We start from the raw sequence: 22,854 nt of genomic DNA on the forward strand, positions 1-22,854 counted from the left end.
CAAGTAGCGCCGTCAAGGGCCCAACTGTTGACAAGACTCACCAGAGTAACTATCTGAGAGAAAGACACCCTGATACTTAAATTCGATTAATGAAGATCAGCTGCTTCCAATCGCATGTTCCTTTTAAGTTAATCACCGCTCTTTGATCACTTGAGCCGTTTAGCAGTGTAGGTGACAATAATGTGATATCTAAATGAAAACCTCGCAGGACGCAACACTGAAAGTGACAGAAATGTGATACTGTATCTTCAGTTTAGGCTGGAGGTTATACATTTACACACAATAAAAGTTACCTTCACATAGTAACACAGCTGTCGTATAGGAACTCTACCACAGTAACAAGTAACAAAAACAGCCCACACACTGGAAGAAATGCCACCAAATGAAAATTAAACATTTAGGTAGATCTATGAAGAAATTAAAATAGAAGAAATAGTATAACGTTAATAAACCAGGCAAAGAGCGGACCACTCCGCCACTTGTGACACACAAACAGATACAACAAAGTGATAACTGTGACAATGACTTACTCCATTCTTGCAGAAAAAATTGTAGAGCACTTGGGGGGTGCGTTGCTAAAGCAAAGCACGACTTCTTTTCGGGTCCAACAGCTTCACGAGTTTAAAGAGCCATGTTTTAGCTCGGAATATCCGGGGACAGCGCAAAAAGGACGAGTTGTTGCTTTGTTGTGGTCGACCTGTAAACTGAAGAGCAGCTTAATTGTGAGAAAGCATCAGTCCATTCACACCTAGCAACCAACTGCGTCAGATCCCTCCGCCCCCTCCCTCCGCGTCTCAGCGAAGGACGTCCCACAAACTCGCTGCTGGGCTCCGGCATAAATGGAAGTAGTGAGATACTCCTGCACTCTTGTTTCTAAACTAATAGCATCACTTGATGTTTTAAATTACGATGAGTTGTTATTTAATGAATTACTGTTGCAATACAGCCACAAAACTGGGATTTCGCTTATATTCAAAAACAGTGCTCATGTTGTGTAAAAAAGGAAGGGTAAAAAAAGTAAATAGAAAGGCAGCAAACGTGACATTTACAAAATAAGGCGGAATTAACTGTATATACACATTATCGCGTACAGTTGTCAATTTAAAGCGTGCGAAAAAGAAGTTTTTTAGCGTAGACATATCAGTAGTAATCCGAAAAGTAATCACACTACTGAAACGCGTTACACCGTGTCATTGTTTTTTCTTATAGCCCTTTGTTGCCAAGGGAGACGGGACCGTTACTTTCAGAGCTCGCCTGGGCGAACACCGCCCTTTAAAACTAACGTCCACGACCTGCTGAGAGGCTTGATTTACGTGAACGCGGCTCTCATATACACACACACACCACCACAGTTCGCAGACTGTACTTTACAATGAGGCATGGCATTGTTTTGGAGGGGGACTATTTGATTCACAGCGCACTTTGTTGTTCAGTAGAAGGCTGTTGCATCTGCGTTGCATCAGTGGTCCATGCTCAGAGCGATTGGTTGCGCGTGCTCAGACTGCCGTGGTGTCATTGGTTGGATTCAGGTACATGTGAAATTTGATTGGTCGATGGTAGGCAAGGCAAAGCATCACTGTGTTATCTGTGTGTGTGTTTTTTTTTTCTGCAGTGCAGACTGTGCACATGTTTCAGGTAAACAAACATACAAGGTGTGGAGACCAGTGCTGCAGTTTTTCAAAGCAGCGTAACAGAGCTCATTCATTTATTCTCAACAGAAGAGCCTGTTATAATCAAGTCTTTTGAAAAGAAAGTGACTGATTAAAACAGTTTAGAAGATAAAAGGGCGTAAATGTTATCAGTTATCATTAGCCACAGTTTTGCAGCAGAAAACATACTCTATAATGAGAATCTATGTTGTCATTATAGGTTTACAGTGTAGTATTATTATTTTTGCAGCCACACTATTGTAATCATGTCAAATCATGGTTTATTTTTTTTCCTTATTTAACCAATAGCTGTCAGCTTGTATGGATATCAGCTTCCCCAGGACATTGTTTAATGAAATGATAGTGAGTCAGTGAGTGATGGAGGATAAGTTATTCACACCGTGTTGTTGACTGTTATCCTAATATACTCTGTGAATCCTTATTTTCATAGCTAATTTAGTGAGACACAGCTGGCAGAACCAAATTAATTTACTGGTAATGACTGTCAGTAACAATTATGTGAGGAATAAAAGCTTTGTTTTTCTCCTTTCAGCAAATCCCGAAGCTGAGTGAATGTGCTGTTCTCCTGTTGCTATAGTAATAGCGGACACTGCCCCCTATTTTAAACTTGTTTTCTGGTTGCTGTTGCCATGGGATTTGCATCTCTCTCTCTCTCTCTCTCTCTCTCTCCCTCTCCCTCTCCCTCTCTCTCTCTCTGTACCTACTGTTTTCTTTCCATCTCACCTCTGTTACGGCACCCCTCCCTGTCCAACCTTCTACTATCTCATTTGCTGAGTTGCATGTTTGTGACATTCTCATTTTGCCAAAACCAATAGGTTTATTTCCAGTTGTGCTGAATTTGCATATTGATGGGACACCAGCATCTAGCCTCTAATAGATTTGTCCACTGAGCAGCCCGTCTGTGTATTGAGTGAAAGTTGGGAAACCTAACTTGAATTGATTGCACATAATCACATTATCCAGAATGACTACAGAGGAGTTGTTTCCACACGAGCGAAGCGCCCTTTGAATAGAGTTAATCCAGAGAAACTCTGTATCTGTATATTATATTGAACTTGAGTGAAATGTTCTGTGTAAGACTCTAATATACACAAGTCCCCTCTGTGTTAATCTGAGTCATTTTAAGGGACAGCCCTGTTACAGTGGAGCTATTCAGCAAATTGTCCGCTGTGTGATATCCACCATATGAGTGGAGCTGTGAGAGATTTGTAGAAAGGCGACCTGATGCAATCTAGATAAATGTGGTCGTAATGGATATCAGACTGAAACAGTAGTAGCTGGTGAAGTTGGAGGGTCTCCCAGGAAATCGCTGACTGCTCTCTCTGTCTGTATTAATTGGTCCACCGAGAGATTCCTGTTTGCGCATCATGAGAAAAGTCCAAGGTGCTGCTTGTGACAGCACTGCTGCATTTCCCTATTGTCCCCCACTATTAAGTGCAATTTCCTTTATCATCGTTTAGGAAAAGATGTAAAATGAGTTAATTGCACAGGAAAATACCTTTTATTCTCCCTCTTGCTTTAAATAATCAAAAGGGCATAATGTCTCACTGCAAAACGAGTATAATCAAAATTTTAAAAAGTTCTTGAAACCACACAACCAAACTTGACAGTCAGTGAAATTAAGTGAAGGACGTTAGATGACATGAACAACTTTGGATCAAATTGAACTTCTGAGGTGTTTTATTATCGGTTTTCTATAGCGAGACAAGGCTGTCCATCAAATGATACCCAAATTCATTGTCTGAATATTGTGTATGAGCAGAGAAGTCAGAAAAGTCAATGCTGCATGCCAAGTGCACGTATGGCACGTTAGTAAGGGTTACACCATCATTTCATCATCATCTCCCTCAGAATTTATTGTCCTCAACTTTTGCCCCTCTTTGAACATATGAAGAAAACATGGAATTCAGTTACAACTTGTGAATGGAAGCCTCTCAGAGGGGATTTGTGGATGTTTTTGTGTGTGTTCAGCTTACAGATCATTCTCATTTGTTTCTATGTTAGGCGCAAGAAGTGTTAATCAAATCTCCAACAAAGTGACGAGCATAATGTAATTTTTCATTCATGAATGTTTAAACTAGGCTTACTTCATTTGCATTCAGCTGTGACAGATCTGAATCAGTCAGTCACATGGTTATGTTTATTTACTATTCCTCAAGGACTTCATGGTAAATTAGAGGTGTTTGATGTAAAGGACTACAGCGTCTGCTTTGTCCTCCTTTGGGATGTCACAGCTTTTAGGAGATCGCTCCTAACTACCTCTAACTCCTACGGGCATCTTGAGTGAAGGCGTCCATGGCACACAAAGCTCAGTCTATACTGACCTGTAATGATGATGAAGTTAAAACCCACACTGTAAAAGTTTACTTCAATATCAGTAGTAGATAGATTGGCACATGTTGTGGATGGAAAATTAAGTGTTGTATAAAAACTAAAAAAAGTAATTGAATCTACAAATGAAGAGAAGAAAACAGAACATCATCATGAAAAACAGAATAACCAGCACTGTCAGTAAAATAATAATCTAGTGTTGCAGATTTTTACTCAGATTCACTATTCGTGCCTCACTTATGCTTTTCAAATTCTTAGCTCTTTAGGCAAACACGTCCCAAATGGTTCCTCAGTGTCATTCACAGCACTCAGGCTGTGTCGTGCTGCTCTGCAGAGCCATTTAAACCCCAAAGGCTCAACGTCTGCCACCTTTGAGCTTTACACATTTTCATTCAGGCCATATGCTCATAACACAATTTATTCAATATCAGAACTTAACTGTCACTCAACTTTATTGTATGTTGCCTCTGAACTTTAAATTCTAGGTTCATGAATCTAAATATATGTATCAAATCTAATTCATCTGTTTAAGTATGGCTATTTAAAACAGCCTTCTTTGCTATAAAAAATCCTCACTATCAATCAGTTCCTTTTCACATTACATTTTAGTCATAAGGGTGATGTTTTTATTCAGACTGGCTTTACATTAATTTAGCTTTAAATCTAGCTCCTGAATTTACAAGCAAACAAATTCACAGAGGGCAAAGGTCAAGGCTGTGGTACCCCTGCAGTTTTTCCCAAAATAATCATTTAGCAGACAAGAAATTTTAAAGCAGAGCTAGAGAATAACCAGTCTGTTTCTAATGTATTCCCTTTATTTTGTTTGCTTTGTGTCTGTATATATACACTTTGAAAAATATTTTGCTGTCTAAAAATTAGGTGGGTAGTAGTAGGACTGAACACGTACAATATGATACTTCCAGTTATATCAACTTTTCACAGTGCAATGAAAAGAAAGAATAGTGTCCCGAACTATGGTGCAGCTGTGGTATTTTATGTTTTTGTTGGCCTCATTAGGTCAACGCTGGCGCTTTTCCCCTCTGGATATTTTTCAGATATTGTTGTGCTTGCCATGAATCCCAAAAACATGTTGCTTTTGTCGCAATTTAATGATCTGTATATTGTGTACCCTATTTTGAATTTATGACTGTCATTTTACGTTCCCTTCAAAGAGAGTGAAGATGATTTGTTCAAAGCGGTACGCATTAAGAGTGGAACTTTCACTGGTGTATCATATGCATTCAGATGTGTTTAGATGCTTTCATCTGCTATGTCTGTATACGTGTGTGTGTGTGTGTGTGTGTGTGTGTGTGTGTGTGTGTGTGTGTGTGTGTGTGTGTGTGTGTGTGTGTGTGTGTGTGTGTGTGTGTGTGTGTGTGCGCATGCGGAGGGGCATGTTTGGGGTTGGGCAGGAAATTTTTCTCTTTAATCTCCTAAATTACTCTGAACTCACATGTGGATATGAGAACTTTTAAATTACAAATGTCTGTAGTGAAATGTTGTGAAGGATGTGGGAGTGGAAGTCTTTGACAGGTAATGCTATGAACTCGCCCTCTGAGCCGACAGATATCTCAATTTCATCAGAATTTTTGAGGTTGTTTTCAGACAAGGTTAATGTCTCTCATTATTACTGACAAAATCATGCGATACCTTTACTAATTCACAGCCTCTCTATATTACTTGTGTTCTAAAGGCCTTGGGGAAAAGGCCATTCTACATGTGTGAAAGTGAGGAGGGATCACCCTCTACTCATTAATATTTCACCAACAATAAGGCTGGGTGTCACTCATGCTCATCACCGTGGTAATGAGCTCACACAGCCCTCTTAAAGATCTGTGTTTATTATTCAGCGGGGCGCACCACAGACTCAAAGATACTGAATAGAACGATATGTGAAAATCTCTCCCAAGGTCAGACAAACGCAGATGTTGTGAACATTGTCAGTGAAGCTGCAGATAGATACAGCCCTCTGTAGTGTCTAAGTTTTACATCAGAGCCTTTACCTCAACTGGATGTTCATTTAATTAAATAACACTAAACATAACGTGTTTTTCATTTCAAACCAGGGGAATTAAAAATTAACATCTCAAGTGCTGAATCTAATCGGTACCTGTCAGGAGCAAGGTGTGTTTCCATGATTGCCTACACATCTGTTAAATATCCCAGTGATCCCTGCAATAAATGGATCACACATCCCAGTCATATATTATTATCTATCTGCACATGCACCTTTCTGTTGCTGATCTGAACCACGAGGGCAAGAGAACAGAAATACTGCGAATATATTTTTTTAAGAAGTTGTTTATGGGAACTTCTTTTAAGACATCCTCTCCATGAACCTTTTTTTCTTCTTCTTCCTCACGTTATGTCAAATTTCTCGATGTTGAATCATACATGTTATGTTGCATGTAATTTCACTTCGTGTTTTTTTTTTTTTTTTTTTTTTATGTGTTCAGGGCAAGCCATAGCATAATTAATTACACTGAACCAGAAAAACATATATGAAATATGATTTCAGTGTTTCTAGAACGACTTCTATACATAATGAGAGTTAATGAGCCAATTAACTAATTAAACCACCTGACTATTATGTAAATAGGGAAGTTGTAGTCTCTTAAAGGGAACACCTATTGTGTGCTCTCAATTAAATATGAATGCTAGAAGCTCATTAGGACGTATGAGGTTATTTAAAGAAAGATGGTAATTAATGGCTTGTTTGTGAGAAACACTAATTAAGGAAGAACTCGTTTCTAACTGAATGTGTTCAGTTTAGCCAATTTGTCAGCAACAAATTAGTTTATCAGACAAACAAACCATCAGATGCATCATATATTTTTATTTATTAGATATACACGGTAGTTTTACAGTATCATTATAGGACTATAATTTATGAATTTTGTTAAAATGCTTTGACATATTTATGTAAAATACAGACACATTAATGCTGTGTTATTTATCTGAATGAAAAGCCCTTGGAACAATATACTATATAGAGTGATATTAACATTCGTATTGTAAAAATCTGGATGAAAACATTACATAAAGTATTTGGCGCCAATACTGTGTAATATGTGGCTCTTTTAAAATATTTTAGAATATTTTCTAAGAAAATTGGTTTACTTTTTTAGTGTTTTGCGATCTGAGAGAGGTTAACAAACTCAAGGGAAAAGTACAAATGTATCAAAAAGGGAAAAAAAAGGCATCAGTTAGAGTGATAACACTGCATGCATAGATCAGCCTCAAAGGTGTAAACAGTTTGAGCTTATATGAAATAAGAAACCCTAAGTCTTCCTCCTGAAACCTCAAAACCTGTTTTGACAATACATTTTGGTAACAGAATGTGACTGATGTAGTTTTGTCTCTATAAAGCTAGATCCAATGACAGTTTTCTCAAATTCTTTTCCTTCTTAAATACAGCTCATAAATTCTGTCAGAAATGCACCTCTGTCACAACGAAACCCTCATTTGCTCGAAGGCATCAGGCTTTTCATGAGAGCACCAGATTATTCAGATGTCCATCCATTACACATCATCAGGCTGCGTATCAACGATTTCAGCTCCAGCTCCAGCAGGGAGCGGCTCAGGTTGGCTTGCAGGTGTCTGGGTGCTCGCTCAGTCCCTGTCATCCTCCAAATCTATCACCCAGTGGTCCCTCAGCTCATGAACTGTGTATAGCCCTCGGCACCAGTTACTATGACATCCATCCAGATCCTCATGGCCTCCGGGGACGGGGCCACCATGTAGTAGAGCCGGTCGTGGGTTTTCACACAGAAGGTCAAAGATGGGTTTGGGCTCTGGAGGATTGCAGGGAGAGAGGGAGACTTTTTAGACTAAAGACTGCAAGCTGCTCCTGTTGCATCTTTTTCCTCAGCAACATTTGTCAGAGCAACAGAATCATAATCAGGTCCAGCTGTCTGTTTCAAATTGATTTTTTTGCAGCCTATAACACCTTGCACTGCTGTAAGTTAAGGTGACCAATTTATTTAAGTTAATCTAGTCTAATACGAATCCTTTCTGTGCCTCTATAAATATCTCCTGATTTAAAACATCCCCATTTTTAAGTACCACAGACACTCAATTTCAAGCATTTGATTACTTGTCTTTAACAGCTGAAATTCTGACAGTATTTTCACAGTTGAAATGAATTGTGAGTGACAACAGAATGTAGCTTTATTCTAAAATAAGTGTATCAACCGTTTTGATTAAAAAACAGATTGTACATGATGTTAAAATAAAGTTTATTTTGGGTAACTGTTAAAGTTAGAGCTCATCCAAGATCTTCTCTTATAAATTATAGTTTTGATCACAGAGTCATTTGATATTTTAAATTGCTGAACATTATTTCCCTCAAATTGAATCAATATCATTTTAACTTAAACCTCTCAAATTTTATTCCATTAAGTCTAGTGCAAAATTTAAAACTGGTAAACATTCATGCAAAGCATTGTAAAACAATGGAATTCTAAGTAATGAACAAAGAGTGTTTACCTTGGTGGCACTGCGTAGGTGATCATAATAAACCTCTTCAATAGCCTGAAAGTAAATGAGCCCTTTCAGCTTGGTCTCATGCTTGTCTGAGAGGAAAAAAAGAAAAGAAATATTAAGATACATTACATTACGTCTTATACTGATGCAAGACCTCTGCCAGTCCGAGGACCTGACAGTACAACCAGCCAGTGATGTGGGGATACATTTCATCTTTGTTTGTGTGCCAGTAATAATAGACTGATCTGTCAAAGTCTTCCATTTTTTAAAAAACAAACATTTATCATTGTTTTTAGGCCCCAGATCACGCAGTAGATACTTGGTCATGAATTATATTTCATATGGAAAAATTCATAAATTTTAGCCATTTTACCATAAAATAAGGCCAATTCTAAAATAATCTCACACTCCTAAAGAGCTGACTGTAAAAAATCCAGTGATTGAGACAACAGCTCAAAACGTACACTTGCATGTGCCTCTCAAAACTCTGTCTAGAACATAAATATGTCAAAAAAAAAAAAAAAAGAATTAAAATCAAGGCACAAAAATCATTTTTAGTTTTGAGGTGCGACTCTGAGTGGGTAAGAAAAGCATGAGGTGAGAAAAATATGTGTGTGGTTTTCCTGCTCGAGTAGCTGCTTGTGTCAAACTCCTGCCTAACAGATTATGTGTTGTGTAATGTCATATCTAGGATCCTACAGGAGACTGGTGAGTCCCAGCAGAAATCCAGGTGGATGAAGGATCAGAGGACATAAAAGCTGTAGAATCTGGTAATTTTATTTATTTATTTATTTATTTTTTATTTAAGAAACTACACACATGTGACTTTGCTAAACTTGATCCAAGTTCATTGTATTGGCATCACTTTAAAATGATCATCAGCACTCCTCTCAGCATCTTGAAGAAATATGATTCTCTCCATCACGCTCTTTAACTTTTATGATCAGGCTAAGCATTTTTATTTTAAAAGTTTTTTCCAGCTTTCCAGTTTTGTTATTTTGCTTTTTTATGAACAATGACTTGGCTAAACACAATTCAGTGAGCCCAGATTTGCCCTATGGGGACAGAGCAATTCAATAATGAACAGAAGGTATATTTGAATGTTTGAGGATTGTTTGTTCTAGCTTAAGTGGATCACTTTGCAGATGAACTTTGTGTCTTTTTAAAATGATTGTTTTTCTTAATCTAGCTTCCCAAAAGTAGTAGCAGTAATAATACATAGATGCAGCGCAAGTAAAACAGAAGAACAATAGCTTAAATCTAGATGGAGAAGCCAGATGCAAAAACAGCTTTAAAGGAGAAAGGTATTAACTCCTTTTCCCAGCAACACATAATCCATGAATAGGTATGAGCAGGATTGTATCAGAGTAAAAGTTAATTAAAAGTGCAAGTCTATTTCAAGCTATGCCTGAAGTCTTTACCATCCTATTAATTTGACTTGTTTGCTTCAGTCGCACTTTCTGGATTGTCTCTGTGGCTTTTTTTCCCCCCTCCTGGCGAGGTTGAAATCTTTTGTAAATCTTAAAAAGAAATGCTTCTTTTGAATATAAGATTTGATCTTTCGGTTCAACGTTTCCCTCAAAGCAGGTCAGAGCTTCTGTCCAGTCCTCAGGAGTTTTTGTTCTCTATTCACAGCATACCTTTAAGCAGTTTAAAATCACTCCACGCTGAAGAGTTTTGTAGTTGTGTTTCAGTGAAATCTGGGGACGGAGCTCATTGGATGCATTCAGTGAACTGATGGGATTTTCTAGTTTGGGGCTAAACTATAGGAATTTAAGTGTGAAGGAGACTTTTGTCTCATCTAAGATCAATTTTCTTCAAATAAAATCTGTTTGAAGAGTTTCTGGATTTCAGTCTTGTTCAAATAAACAGTGGTCTTTTCTTATTTTGTCTCTTCCACGCACGCTTGAGTGCCCGGCTATAAGAAACAAACATCCAGCAACAATTAAAGGCAATCTTTTGAAATACGTCCAACACTTTCTCTTGCTCTCCCTTTTCCATAAGCCAAATCTGCTTAGTAATGAGATAAATGTTTTTGAAATGTGAGTTTCGTTTTATTAGTCACGAACAAGCCAGGAGCTAGCCTCCTCCCCAAGAAAAACACATCTAGAGAAAGTATTGCATCTTATTTCATCACCATCATCACCATCATCTTCGTCAGGAGTGAGGGGGTGAAAAGGCTAGGCAAGTGAGTGGAGGGAGAGAGAGGAGCAAAGAGAACAGGGACGTCGGTAATGAAAATATACTTGGATTGTATTTTGAACTTGATTGTAAAATAATTTCTCAAAACACGCTCCTGAATTATTAAGAAGAATAACTGCTCTCATTTCAAATGCAGCGGACAGTCTGACAGGCGTGAATTACCAACTGACTTCAGTTTTAACGCACAACAACAAGGCGGAAAATTCCACTTGGTGCAGCTTTAATTAGTGTTTGGTTCCTGATAATAAACGCTGGTTGGGACAGCAAAGAGAGCGAAGGGTGCATTTCTTTGAGGAGCCGCAGCACTGCTGTCGGGTGAGCCGCATAAGTCAGGCCTGGGACTGGTGTACAGCTGGGAACTTTTCAACTTAAAGTTTATAAATATGAAATATGAGTGGACTGTAATGGGAGAAAATTGGTTTGATCGCATTAATCTCAAGCTAATTCTGTAAATGAGAGTTGTGAAGTTGCCAGTCCAAATAGAATGTGAACATTTCTTTATGGAGAATCTAAAAGAGTGAATTTAAGTAAAGTTACTGTTCTTTCATCCTGTGAAGTGCTGCCGGTGCAGAGAGCATTGAGTAGTATCTAATACACGGAAAAACTTTTAGGCCTCAAGGACATGAGGCAGAGGGGAGGGAGGGAAGGAGGCATGTTTTTCTTTTTATTTAAGTTGCTCTTAAGTATTTGCAAATTTGCAGATTTTGAAACACACTTTGAATTACAGTCTCAACTTATGACAGTTTTTTTCAAATGAGTTAACACAAATATGAAATTAAAACTAAAAATCTAAATGGCAAGACACTTTGCCTAGCATCATGCATGTTATGACTTTAGAGGGCAGAAGCAGGAGTCCATCAGACGGGGGACGATCTAAAAACACCTACTTCAGACAGAATCCTATTGGATTTTTAAGTCTGATGTCTTAGTATGTCCAGGTTTGAATGAGGAAATAAATTATGAACCTTTTTAATAAACAACTTTATAAAACATACCTGTTGATGAAATTGCATCATTCTGAGTGATATGATTCGTAAAAAAAATATTTTTAGGATATGAATATTTTGATGTTATTGTGATATCTGTGCTCTCCATATTTTCGGCTCCATTTTTTTAAAAGCTATTCAATATTGTTTATTTCCAGTGTATTTAGAGCAGCAAGTGTTTTTATTTCTGCCCTGTGAAGTTGAGAACAGAGGGTAACCCACATGTCCGACTAAATAGAAGCTAACTATAACTCCTCTCTTGCTGTGCTTTAGAGTCCCTGGAGAACATTTTCTTTTCTGTGATCAGTTTTTCCATCTTCTAGAGCACCTTAATGTTTTAATTAGTGTCTGTGTGACAGTCGTTTTATGAGACTGGATCATCTCGAATACATGTGATTTACCTTCAGGTCTCCCTTATTAAAGAGCTCTTTATATCAGTGTGAAACCTCCTGAGTAAACAAATCTCAACTAACAAATAAGCCAGAATATGTAATCAAGTATACCCTCATTTCATAGTGGAAATGTTACTGTATCCTCACCCACGTAATAACAGAAGTTCCTCTTGAGACGGTCAAAAACGAACCAGCGTTTCTTCCACGATTTGATTTTGCCACCCATCTTCACCAGGTGGCCTTTGCACATCTTCTCTGTGAGGATGACAAAAGGACAGGTGTCTATGCTGTGGCCGGATGATTCAACATGGGCACGCAGGTCAAACTCCTCCTTACGGTTGGGCAGATAGCGCGTCATCGGACGGGCCTGCAAAGAAAAGGTTTCATATTGCTTTAATGCTGCTCACTGAATGGTCAGATTCAAGTCGAGTCTCAAGCCCTAATTTTTCTGACTTAAACCTGCATTAATAGATATTTTGGCCACTTGGTGTAACACTGATATATTATCATCTTTTAAGCAGATATGGAGCAATGTTTCTGGCCACCTGATGAATGTAAGTTCAGTATTCACTTTTTTTACCTCTTTGTTTGGTGTCCATTAACTCCTGAGGGAAATATCTAGCTCTTTAGCAGCTAAACACTTCACTATATATGTTCATCACTTAGCCTTTAACTTTTTTAACTTTGCTGTATGGTGTTATGTACAATTGTATCTAAACACAGCTGCCTGACGATGGTGAGAGCAGTGAGGAAGAACCAATATATATATAGTTAATATAAAAGTCTTAAAAAGTCTGATGTCTACAACTAATGAGTTGAACTAGGTGCATTTGTATTTGAGCATATTTGTTTACTTGTTGTCATATCACAGAAGCTGGTAATTAAACACAATCAGCCAAGATTAAAGCTTGATTTGTGTGTAATTATGTTTTTTTTCCATCCCTACCTATTTTTCTCTCTCTGTTCTTTCTCTCCCCCTTTCTCTCCCTTCCCTGACAATCTTTGATCTTGCCATATACCCAGCCTCTCTTTAGTGTCTCGTCTATCATCCTCAAGTCTCCTTCTCTCCCTCCCTCCCTCCCCCCCGTCCCTCCTTTTCTCTTTCTGCTTCCCGCCGCCTTCTCCTCCCGCTGCTGCTCCACTGACCTGGGAGAAGTGTTTCTCTCTCATCTTCACCTCCTCCTCCACCAGCCTCTGCCTGTGGGCCGTCTCGTCCTGAAGCCTCCTCTCGGCCTCCTCTCGCCTCCTCCGCTCCTCCTCCAACATCTGCCGCCGAGCCTGCACCTCCCTCTCCTGGGAGCATCGGGAGAGGAGAAAGAGGAACAGATGGAGAGAAGAAAAAGTAACAGGGGGAACGGGGAGACAGGGAGAGTATGTTAATGGTAGGCAAATATTGCAATACAAAGGGGATGACTATCAGAAGAGGCACCTGAGAATTCACGTCCCAATCCAGGGTTTTGTAAAATATATCCCTTAAGTCTGGGTAAGCTTTGCTGATGTAAAATGATCCTTTGCAGCTTTAAGACACTTACATACAGGTCTACTTTGTTTCCACATGTAGAAATAAGACAAAGGTAAACAAGATACTTAGAACTTCATTTCACCACACCTTAAGCTCACTGATCACTTTGACAGTGATATAGATATACTGTGTTTTTGAGACTTCTGCAACAGTTCAAAGTTATGTTTTGTCAACTTTCAGTGGCACTGGTGTGTTTGGTGATTACATGTTTGTTATTGTCTTTTATTGCAGGAAATGAATGATGAAAGCGGTGGAACATATGAGTTTACTGTACTGAGCATCATTCTCATTTGGTGTTGGTGATGTTATTGACAATATTTTGACAGATTTTATGACCCAGCCCTAACTCCTGCTACCAAATTTGTGACTGTATAAATATCTTTATGAGCCTCCTTGGCTGCAAAGTCGTATTTTTAAAATTTGCCAGAAACATACAGATGGTGACAAATTAAAGGGAAAGCATTAAATAACAAATGCAAATGCTTCCACACAGGATGGAACGGCATGGTACAATTAAGCAATTAGCATCTAATCATGCTCTGTGGCACATATATCAGGTCACATATATCCTGATGGGAGTGGTCTCTTGCAGGAAGAGAAACACCAAATGAGAGAATATCTTTTGGAAAAGAGGTATTCTTTCCTCCAGTAGTTTTCAGAGACTTGTAGGATCAGTGCCAAGGAGTATTGAAAATGTTTTCGTGGCCCAACATCTTACTGAGACACCATATGTTGGTTTTTCCTTTAACTCATCACCCGTCTGTATATATTAATCCATTTCACGCTCACTGCAGAAAACAGTGTAAATATATTTACCATTTGAAACTGAAGTCTTATTATTTTCATCACCAATTAATCTGCCAGTTGTCTTGGTTTCTGTTGTCAGTCTTGTTTTCTTGACTAATCAATTAATAATTGATTAATAATGCTTGTTTTATTAGATCAACCCAAAACCCAAAGATGTTCAGTTTCTTCTCATATATGACACAGAAAAGCAGCAAACTGCCAAATTTGATTTGAATTTGGAGATCTCTTTAGTTTGGACCTTTCAACTTTTTGGCATTTTTGTTTGAAAAGTGTCAAAACAATCAATCTTCAAAAAGGTCACCACTTAATTTTTTTTTCGACTAATTGATTCATCAGCAAATCATTGCATCTGTAGTTAAAACTTTAAATGACCCTGAAGATGAAGTTTTGGATTGGATAACTGATGTTCAGTCGTGTTAGGACGCAGCAATCAGGTCAAATGTCTGTAGGACTGAAGCTGGGAACTCACTCTGTTCTCAATCAGTCTGGCTTTCTCCTGCTGTGCTTCCTTCAACATCTTCTCCATCTCTTCTATCCTCTGGGCCTCTAACCCACAGGCACTACAACACACAGAGGGAAGGAGCGTCTGATGACACAGCTACGTCAAGGCTGGGGTTGAAAAAGTAAACAGACATGCCTGGAAACCAAACAATGGGAGCAGTACGAGATGAAGACAAAGGTTTCTTCATGAGCACCAGTAAACTGAAGTCTTTGAACTTCACAAAAAAACACCGAAAACTTGAAGAGGTTGGCATGGCAACAGCCAGTGTACTAGTAGTCACGAGAGCAGACATGTAACAAAACATGATGTCACTGGAACAAAGCGCAGTGACCCTTCTCCTGGGAGACGGGGCAGACTTGAGTGTTCCCATGGAAACAGAGCCAATTGCTCATTTTCCAGTCTCTCACCTTTCTGGGGTACACGCTGAGTTGCCTGTGGAGACGCTGGTCTCCATGCTGTCTGAGCTCTCCAGGCTCAGGGTGTCGTACGCCTGGTTTCCACTCGGTGGCGACTGATGATGCAGGATGGAGTGATGGACAGTGGGAGACACATCTGTGGAAGCAGAGAGGGCGAGGAGACAGCTGTCACAGACTCGCAGTGCCCTCTACTGATACTGCTAAGTCATTGCTACTAGTTGATTATAATCAGATCAAGAGCAGCAGGTCTGAAACACTGGTTATGTTCTGTTCCCACAGATTTTAAAGAAGAGGCCACAGTCATCCTCCTTGTTCCAGAATAAATGACCACAGCTCTCCTCTATGATCTTTCATCTGTTTAAAAGTCACGCTGGAACGACAGGTGAATATATGAGATGGGACTGAAGGACACAAGTACCTTTGCTCTGCACAGCCAACTGCCTCCTAGAGTCCATGTCCAGGGGGTTTGACATCTCTCTCAGCAGTAACTGTAACCCCTGAAAAGCACATGGAAAGTATCGCACAGTGAACTACCTAGAAGATTTAATTAAATTTAGGTGAGTGGAACAGATGGACTCACCTTGGTGGGTGCATTTTTCTCATGAGCAACACCACTGGAGTGTGGCAGGGCTGCAGCATTACTGACATGAGCACATGATGCTGCCAGTCCAACCTCGCCATCTGATTTGGACTTTAGTAGCTGAGGGAAGAAAGACCCGTCAGTCATTGTTATTATTATTATTGTTATTTTAAGGAGAGATGATTTTGCACCCCCCAAAAAAAAGACTTAAGACTGAGAGAATTTGGGGATTTGATTTTAGTTTGTGCTGATCTGAACAGGATTATATGGTTGTTGTTGTTGTTGTGGTTGAGCTCAGCTCTGATCTGACCCTTTGTCCTCCCTGTCTCTGTTGTTCAGTCAGCGACCCGAGTCTTTCTCTGTTTCTCATCTCTTCAGCTGAGTGCAACATTGACTGACAGTCGTGATTTCAGCCATCTTAGCTAAAAGACTTCCTTTTCCAGCTCACAGCATTTTTTACAATACATTTTTAAATTCTTTACTTTGTGGCTGCATGATCAAGAATCAAACTGAAGATTACATTTATATCAGCATCTGTCTTTGAAAAATCTCCTTATGAAACATCCTGTGTCTCAGTGGATGGTACCACTGCTCCAGATTTGTCCCATTATACCTTTTATGGTAACAGGAGTGGTTCTCAAACTACCCTTGTCCACTAGAGGGCCCCCAAGTCATAAATATTTGGACGGTTGAATTACTCCTCAGAATCACTTGAATTCAAAGGTTCATGACAGTGATGCATCTGGCCTGTCGTTAGCACCCTTTTGAAAGGCACTGAAAAGAAGCAGTGAGTGAGAAAGTGTGGAGATTTACCTGCCCGTGTCTGCGTGTGGAAAAAGACTTTGCAGGCAGTGGTGGAGGACATGGCTGAGGCTCTCCAGCAGCCATGATGTCCTGGTACCAGCGCTCGAGGTTAATAGGAGGCATTGCATTCCTGCTCAGCTCAGGCTGACTCTGAGGTGACAAAAAGCATCCAGCCAAAGAAAAAAAAAAAGGAAGCAGTAAAGCGGCAGCATCAGTAACAGAAGCATCAGGCAGGTGGGAAAAGATTAACATGGACCGGTTCTTGTGGCAATATCAGACCAGAAATGTAGAAACTCAGTGGATGGCTGCAATGTGGGCAAAAGTGACTGTTGACAATGCATCTTAGAAATTGGACATGATCAACTAGGAAAGACAAACCTGTGCAGAGAGAAAGGAGGAAGGACCACATGCAGCTGAGTGGCATGAAAGGGCAGATTCAGAGGAGGCAAGTTGGAATGATGGGATAGAGGAGGAAGAGGAGTGATCCAGTCGCTGTATCCCAAAGATCTGGCTTAACTGACTGACTGTGATGTATTCCTTCCCACAGGTAACCACCCCACACAGAGAGACAGAGAAAGAAGACACATATTCACAGAACAGGGAGAGAGCAGAAAGTTGAAAACAACATTAAGAAGCTGAACCTAAAAGAAATATATTTTGAGATGACAGGTTCAGTATTTAGTACATAGATAAGTTAGAGAAAGATACGATAGATTATGGCAGAGAGCAGGCGGGGTGTCTACTACCTCACATGGCAGAGCTGGAGCTACAGCGAGGGAGAGGCAGTGGAGAGCAGCAGGGGAAGAAGAGTGAGGCTGCACAGAAGCATTTCCATACATCTTATAGACATCAGACAGCCTGAGGTACTCCTGCGCCAACAGCCAAAACACAGGGATGAGAAGGCTGAAGACGACAATAGTCAAACACTTAGAAAAGTCATGCAAAGATTCACAAAGCAAACTGGAGGACATCACAACTCTTTTGGCCTCTAAATATGGAAAGCAGTCACTTTACAGTTAAATCATCAGGTCATCTTCCAAGTTTACATCACCCACCACCAAAACGACTTTCCTCAAACGCCTCATTCCTAGATGGTATAACCACTAATTTGAAGACTATACAAGCCTCAAACAAACATGATAAATAGAGAAAGGCAGAAACCCGACCTACTAACATACACACTGCAAGCCTGCTATTGTTTGTCAGTATTTTCTAAGGCACCAACATGCGCATTTTTATTGCAGAAACCACAGCACAGGTGTTTAGGATTTGTTAGGTTTCAATTCAAAGAGGATTTTGTTGAGATTTACCTCTTGTAGCCTAACAGGACAGATTTCAGGGGAGGGGATGTGAGAGGAGGAGGAGAAGGAGGCAGAGGAGGGACAGGGGCTATCAGGAGGACCGTCCACATAAACAAGGTCAGGTTCGCTGATGTGAAGCAACTCCTGTTCAAAAAGTTAATCTAAGTTTTTATTTTAACTTTTGCAGTAGTTTTGCTCCAGCTTAGAAACCACGGGTGGTTGCGATATCATGTCTCACGTGTTCCTGCTCACCTCTTTCATGCTGCTGTTGGGCTTTGGGAAATTTCTCTCTCCTGTCAAGGTCTGGTACCTTTTCTCCAGAGCACACAACCTGTCTTGCTCCTAAGAGGCAGAACCAGCATGGATTAACATGTGCTTTCACATTCAGTCACTCCAGTCAAAGTTAAATACAATGCAGTTAAGACTATGTTCATTATGAGAGGTTAACCTTGTGTAACAGCTGCAGAGTCACTGTCCTGTCTTTAACCATCCTATCACAGTCTTGAGCTGCCTGGAACCCGAGCTGCATCCCCTGAGCCTCCAGAGTGGCCATCTTCTCCTGAGGATCATTAAGTCCAGTTTGTTGATATCACACTGATAATCTCAGGTGATTACATTTTGTAAACATATACTTCATGTGTTTTCTGATACATGTTTCCCCACCTTCCTCTTGGCCACACTGCACTGATACTCGGCGCGCTCTTGGAGAAGCTGCGAGCTCTGAGTCTCCTTCTTCTCCTCCAAACTGCTCTCCTCCTCCAGCTGACAGAACTCCAGCTCCTCAAACTGCTTGGTCCCAGACTCCAGAGCTTCAGCTTTCTGCCCACATACAGATATGCATACACTGTATGAAATTACTGAAACATAGCTATTAGGCTGGCAATGTACTATATTTTTTTCTGACTGTCAACAAAGCACATGAAAAGACAACTACCAACAGTGAATGAATCTGAATGAATCAATGAATCTGACTACAAGCGACTGTCTGTTTGCAAACTAAGTCCTGAATACCAACCTCCACTGTTATCCATTATGTTATTAACTATGGATCACAGGTGATTCAGTTCCTACTGAATCACCTGTGGAGAGTGGAGAGATTGACTAAAACATTGCTGTTTCGGTGTCTTCATGGGATTTGTTCACAATAAGAAAAATATAGAAAAAAAAAGCCTTAGTCTTTAAAGTTCATGATGAAATAACAAACATTTCATACCGTCAGATCTAGCAGTGCCTATAAGCATTAAGTTGGCTTAGGTAACTTAAATCATTCAGTCAATTTTCAAATGCAAAAAAAAAGCATGCAAACTTTTAGAGCAAAGCTGTTAATAACATTATTAATTAATACGAATTGTAACTGAAAGTGTCAAGCATCCAGAATGAGGGAACAGCAGCAATTAAGCAGCAGCCTAAAATTGCTGCCGGAGCAGCAAAAGCATTGCCTTCTGTAAAGTCAAACTTATAAATGGCATTGACATAATAAACCTTACAGGTTTAAGTAAAGAGCCAGAGCAGAAAAAGAGGGAAAGCACAGTCTGCAGATTTATGAGTAGCTCTGAACGCTTCAAAACAGAGTCAGTGTTATGTCTGTGGCTGTTTCTGTGCAGATCATACAGTACTGTATATCTGGTATATTATAACTCACTGTTGCCAGCCAGTGGGCTGCGTGAGAACACTGACCCTGCTGAGCTGCTCCTGTAACTGTTCCCTTAGAGACAAGGGGCACTTATCAAACTGCCTCTTCAGCTCATTGTACTCATTCCTCTGCTTTTCCAGGACCTTCCGCTCAGCCGACACATTAGCCCTGCCCTAAAAACACATGGAAACACACACACACACATACACACAGTTGGGTCCGCATTCAGTCACACATACACACACCACCCCAGGGAGAAACAAAAAAAAAAAAAAAAGAAAATCACAGACAACTCAAATCCGTGCAGCAAAGCTTTAAAGCTAACAGGCTAATGCAGTTGAAGTATTAGAGGATTGTGGCAGAGGTTAGGTTGGCAGGAGTGTTAGGGGTTAAAAGCTTTACACACTTGTTGACATCAAAACAGCAGTAAAATTAAAAAAAAAAAAAGTGCATGTCTGAATCAACATTTTAGCGTTGATCACATCCAGATAAAAGCCCAACACATGTGAGCAAGATTTCAGCTGTTGTTGTGTCTGTCTTTTTAAACACAGGAACTGTTGGACACTGCAGAGTGAAGACAGTTTGTGCTGAGTGCTTTAGGGAAGACATCTACTAAACAAGCAGTGCAAGTCAGTGGAGACATCAGAAAACAGACACTGTATATCTAGATTGTTTGCACATTCGCGAAGGAGTGAGTTTTTATATATTTAAATGCAGACACTAAAGAACATGTCCAACATTCACGTGCAAACTGTGCCAAGACCAACGGCTTTGAGTGAACTGAGTATTTACAGTATCACATTGTTTTGTCCCTGGCGCCCACCTTGTCCTTCTCTTTCTGGATGGCCTTGTCCAGCTGGCTGAGCTTGAGCTGCAGCTGAGAGATGATTTCATTTTCAGCCTCCACCTGCTCCTGCTCTGCCCGCCTCTCTGCCTGCAGCAGAGCTTGCTCCATCTCCGCCTACAGACAAATATGGAGTCAGAGTCTGCAAACCACAAAGTACTGTCAAGCTGAATAAATACTTGAAGTTGAAACAGCCTCCACTCCTCTCATCATAAGGGTGAGTTGATCGAAGAGCACAAATTACCATACCATTTTTCATGAACAGTCTCTCATGTGATGTGTGTGTGTGTGTGTGTTTAGGTACTGACCTCCTGTTTGGTCTCTTGTAGCTGCTGCTCCAGTTCACTGACTCTGTGCTTCAAGCCATCAACCCTGGCCAAGATCTTGTTCCTCTCCTCCTCTAGGTAGACCTGCTCCTGACCGGTAAACAGCTCCTCACACTGACAGCAGAGGAATAAAACTCTGTCAGACTCCTTGTCACAGAAAAAAAAAAAACACAAATAATGTAATTCTCTCCACACATGCAAGCATGCGTAAAATTGTTTATTACCTCTTGATGTGTGCTCTCTGTGCTGCTAGACTCCTCTCTCTGGGTCTCCTCATCGTTCTCTCTCACCCTCTGGGTTCTGTCTACTCCCTGAAGCGACATCCCCCCTCCTGCTTCTGAGCAGATTCCTGCAGAGCCCCCCAGCAGCCCACTCCTCACCACCTCAGCCAGCTCCACAGCACTGTCCTCATGATCATATTCCGCACACAAATTGAGGATAGTCTCCAGCCTCTGTCGCTCCTGCAGAAGACATGTGAGACATAAGCGTGCTGTCCTACATTATAGGTCATATTGCAGATTCAGATGTCCTTGTGTGACATTGTCCCATTTAGGCAGCTGTCCCTACACCAGTGGCACGGGACAACTGTAACCTGAGAGCAGGAGGGCCGAGGCTGATGCAGTCTGTCTCTTAGGAGGGGGTTCATAGTAAAAACATAGTAGAGCTTGTTCATGAACACAGACTCTGACAGGCTGTGAGAGAACATGGTGAATGTTGGTTGCTGACTGACAGTATCTCAGACCACACTACACCATTTGTTATTCTGATCAGAGATACTTTTAAGTGTTTGTAAGATTCTTGTCTGAGTGTTTCTTCACTGTGCTGTTCTGTTGTCTCTCATCACTCCAAACAATGGGATGCTTGCTTTTAATCTACCAAAATAACTGTAGAATATGTAATCATCATTCCTGTCTGACGATAATTAGGAATCAGGCACAACTAGGAACAATTGTGTCCACTTTCGTCTGTTACTTAAATTATTCAGGCTGTTAAATAACTACAACAGCTCTGTCATGAGCATTTACTTTAACAGCATGATTTACACCTTGGACAGTTAGTTATGCTGTATATCTAATTCAGTCCTTGATGATACGCAGCAACATTTATCTGAACTTCAGAGTTGTAAACTGACAGGCTAACTAGAATGTAGACATAAAGAAAGGAATATAAAATTAGACACTTACAGCCCATTGCGTATTAAGGCTCATTTCCCTTCTCGTTTGGCTGGAGGTTAACTCAGAGATTTAAAACTTACATAATTGGTGTCATATAGTACACCTGTGTTGATTGCTAATCTGTAATACCTTTATTGCACATAAATATTTTAATAGAAAACAATTTTATCAATAGCTTCCAGAGACTCCTAATCAACACCACAAATTATTACTCCACTGGATACATAGGACTCACCTCTTCATTTAGCAGTGCTTATTTTATTTCAGTATAATAAATAGCAATACTCAGCTTCAGAGAGTTTTTTTTTTCTTTACTGGTAACAGTGAACACTCTGAGTTATGTTAACTTTGGAGGTTTTAGCTAGAAAATGTGGATCATTTGGTTGAACAAAATGCAACACTGAAATAACCTCTCTTACTTTTTCACCCAAATGTTGCAGGTTAATTTGCAAATAAAATATTTGCGCTTCATGCATCATCAAAGAAAGCCTCTCAGTTAACCATAGCCCTCTCAAAAATAGAAATTTTTGGACTCTGAATTGCAAACCAACAGTTTGGCTTCTTCTCAGTGGAACTGATGCTAAAATTGACCTTTCTCTTACATCTCATGGCTTTGCCCTTTACTTAAGCAGAGAAATAATGTGCAGCATGGGTTTTTTAAAAGTGCAGCAATGTCCATGGGTGTAGGTTGGGTTCAATAAAGTGGCATTAAAAAAATAAAAATCCTGCATAGCTGTGCCAAGTGTGCCAAGAGAACAGTGTGCCAAATATAGAGCATTCGTTTCACTGAGAGGAAATCCTGTCTTTGTCTCTCTCATCTATAGCTCTGTAATTTATCCGTTTTTGTGTGCGTCTTTCTTGCAATAACAACAAATCCA

The 22,854-nt window shown here is 40.0% G+C and overlaps 1 protein-coding gene across 11 annotated transcripts in view; it reads right to left on the bottom strand.

The window, feature by feature from the left end:
• Window positions 1-7,159: 7,159 nt before the first annotated feature.
• The window catches only part of phldb1a (pleckstrin homology-like domain, family B, member 1a), a 28,151-nt gene continuing 12,456 nt past the window's right edge, over window positions 7,160-22,854 (bottom strand). For 6 of the 11 annotated variants that reach the window (XM_041051483.1, XM_041051481.1, XM_041051482.1 and 3 more), the window contains 19 exons: window positions 21,026-21,262; window positions 20,784-20,915; window positions 20,455-20,592; window positions 19,676-19,804; window positions 18,662-18,817; window positions 18,447-18,557; window positions 18,251-18,340; window positions 18,008-18,142; window positions 17,444-17,566; window positions 17,076-17,234; window positions 16,707-16,847; window positions 15,894-16,013; window positions 15,732-15,810; window positions 15,305-15,449; window positions 14,865-14,955; window positions 13,213-13,359; window positions 12,214-12,433; window positions 8,490-8,575; window positions 7,160-7,795 (listed from right to left, as the gene is read on the bottom strand). In XM_041051483.1, coding sequence (XP_040907417.1) covers window positions 7,655-7,795; window positions 8,490-8,575; window positions 12,214-12,433; window positions 13,213-13,359; window positions 14,865-14,955; window positions 15,305-15,449; window positions 15,732-15,810; window positions 15,894-16,013; window positions 16,707-16,847; window positions 17,076-17,234; window positions 17,444-17,566; window positions 18,008-18,142; window positions 18,251-18,340; window positions 18,447-18,557; window positions 18,662-18,817; window positions 19,676-19,804; window positions 20,455-20,592; window positions 20,784-20,915; window positions 21,026-21,262 — 2,580 coding nt within the window. In that variant the 3' untranslated portion in view covers window positions 7,160-7,654. The remainder of the gene's footprint in view (window positions 7,796-8,489; window positions 8,576-12,213; window positions 12,434-13,212; window positions 13,360-14,864; window positions 14,956-15,304; window positions 15,450-15,731; window positions 15,811-15,893; window positions 16,014-16,706; window positions 16,848-17,075; window positions 17,235-17,443; window positions 17,567-18,007; window positions 18,143-18,250; window positions 18,341-18,446; window positions 18,558-18,661; window positions 18,818-19,675; window positions 19,805-20,454; window positions 20,593-20,783; window positions 20,916-21,025; window positions 21,263-22,854) is intronic. The other 5 variants (XM_041051485.1, XM_041051484.1, XM_041051486.1 and 2 more) reach the window with 5 other exon arrangements.

The sequence above is a fragment of the Toxotes jaculatrix genome, chromosome 12, assembly GCF_017976425.1.
Source record: "Toxotes jaculatrix isolate fToxJac2 chromosome 12, fToxJac2.pri, whole genome shotgun sequence".
NCBI lineage: Eukaryota > Metazoa > Chordata > Actinopteri > Toxotidae > Toxotes > Toxotes jaculatrix.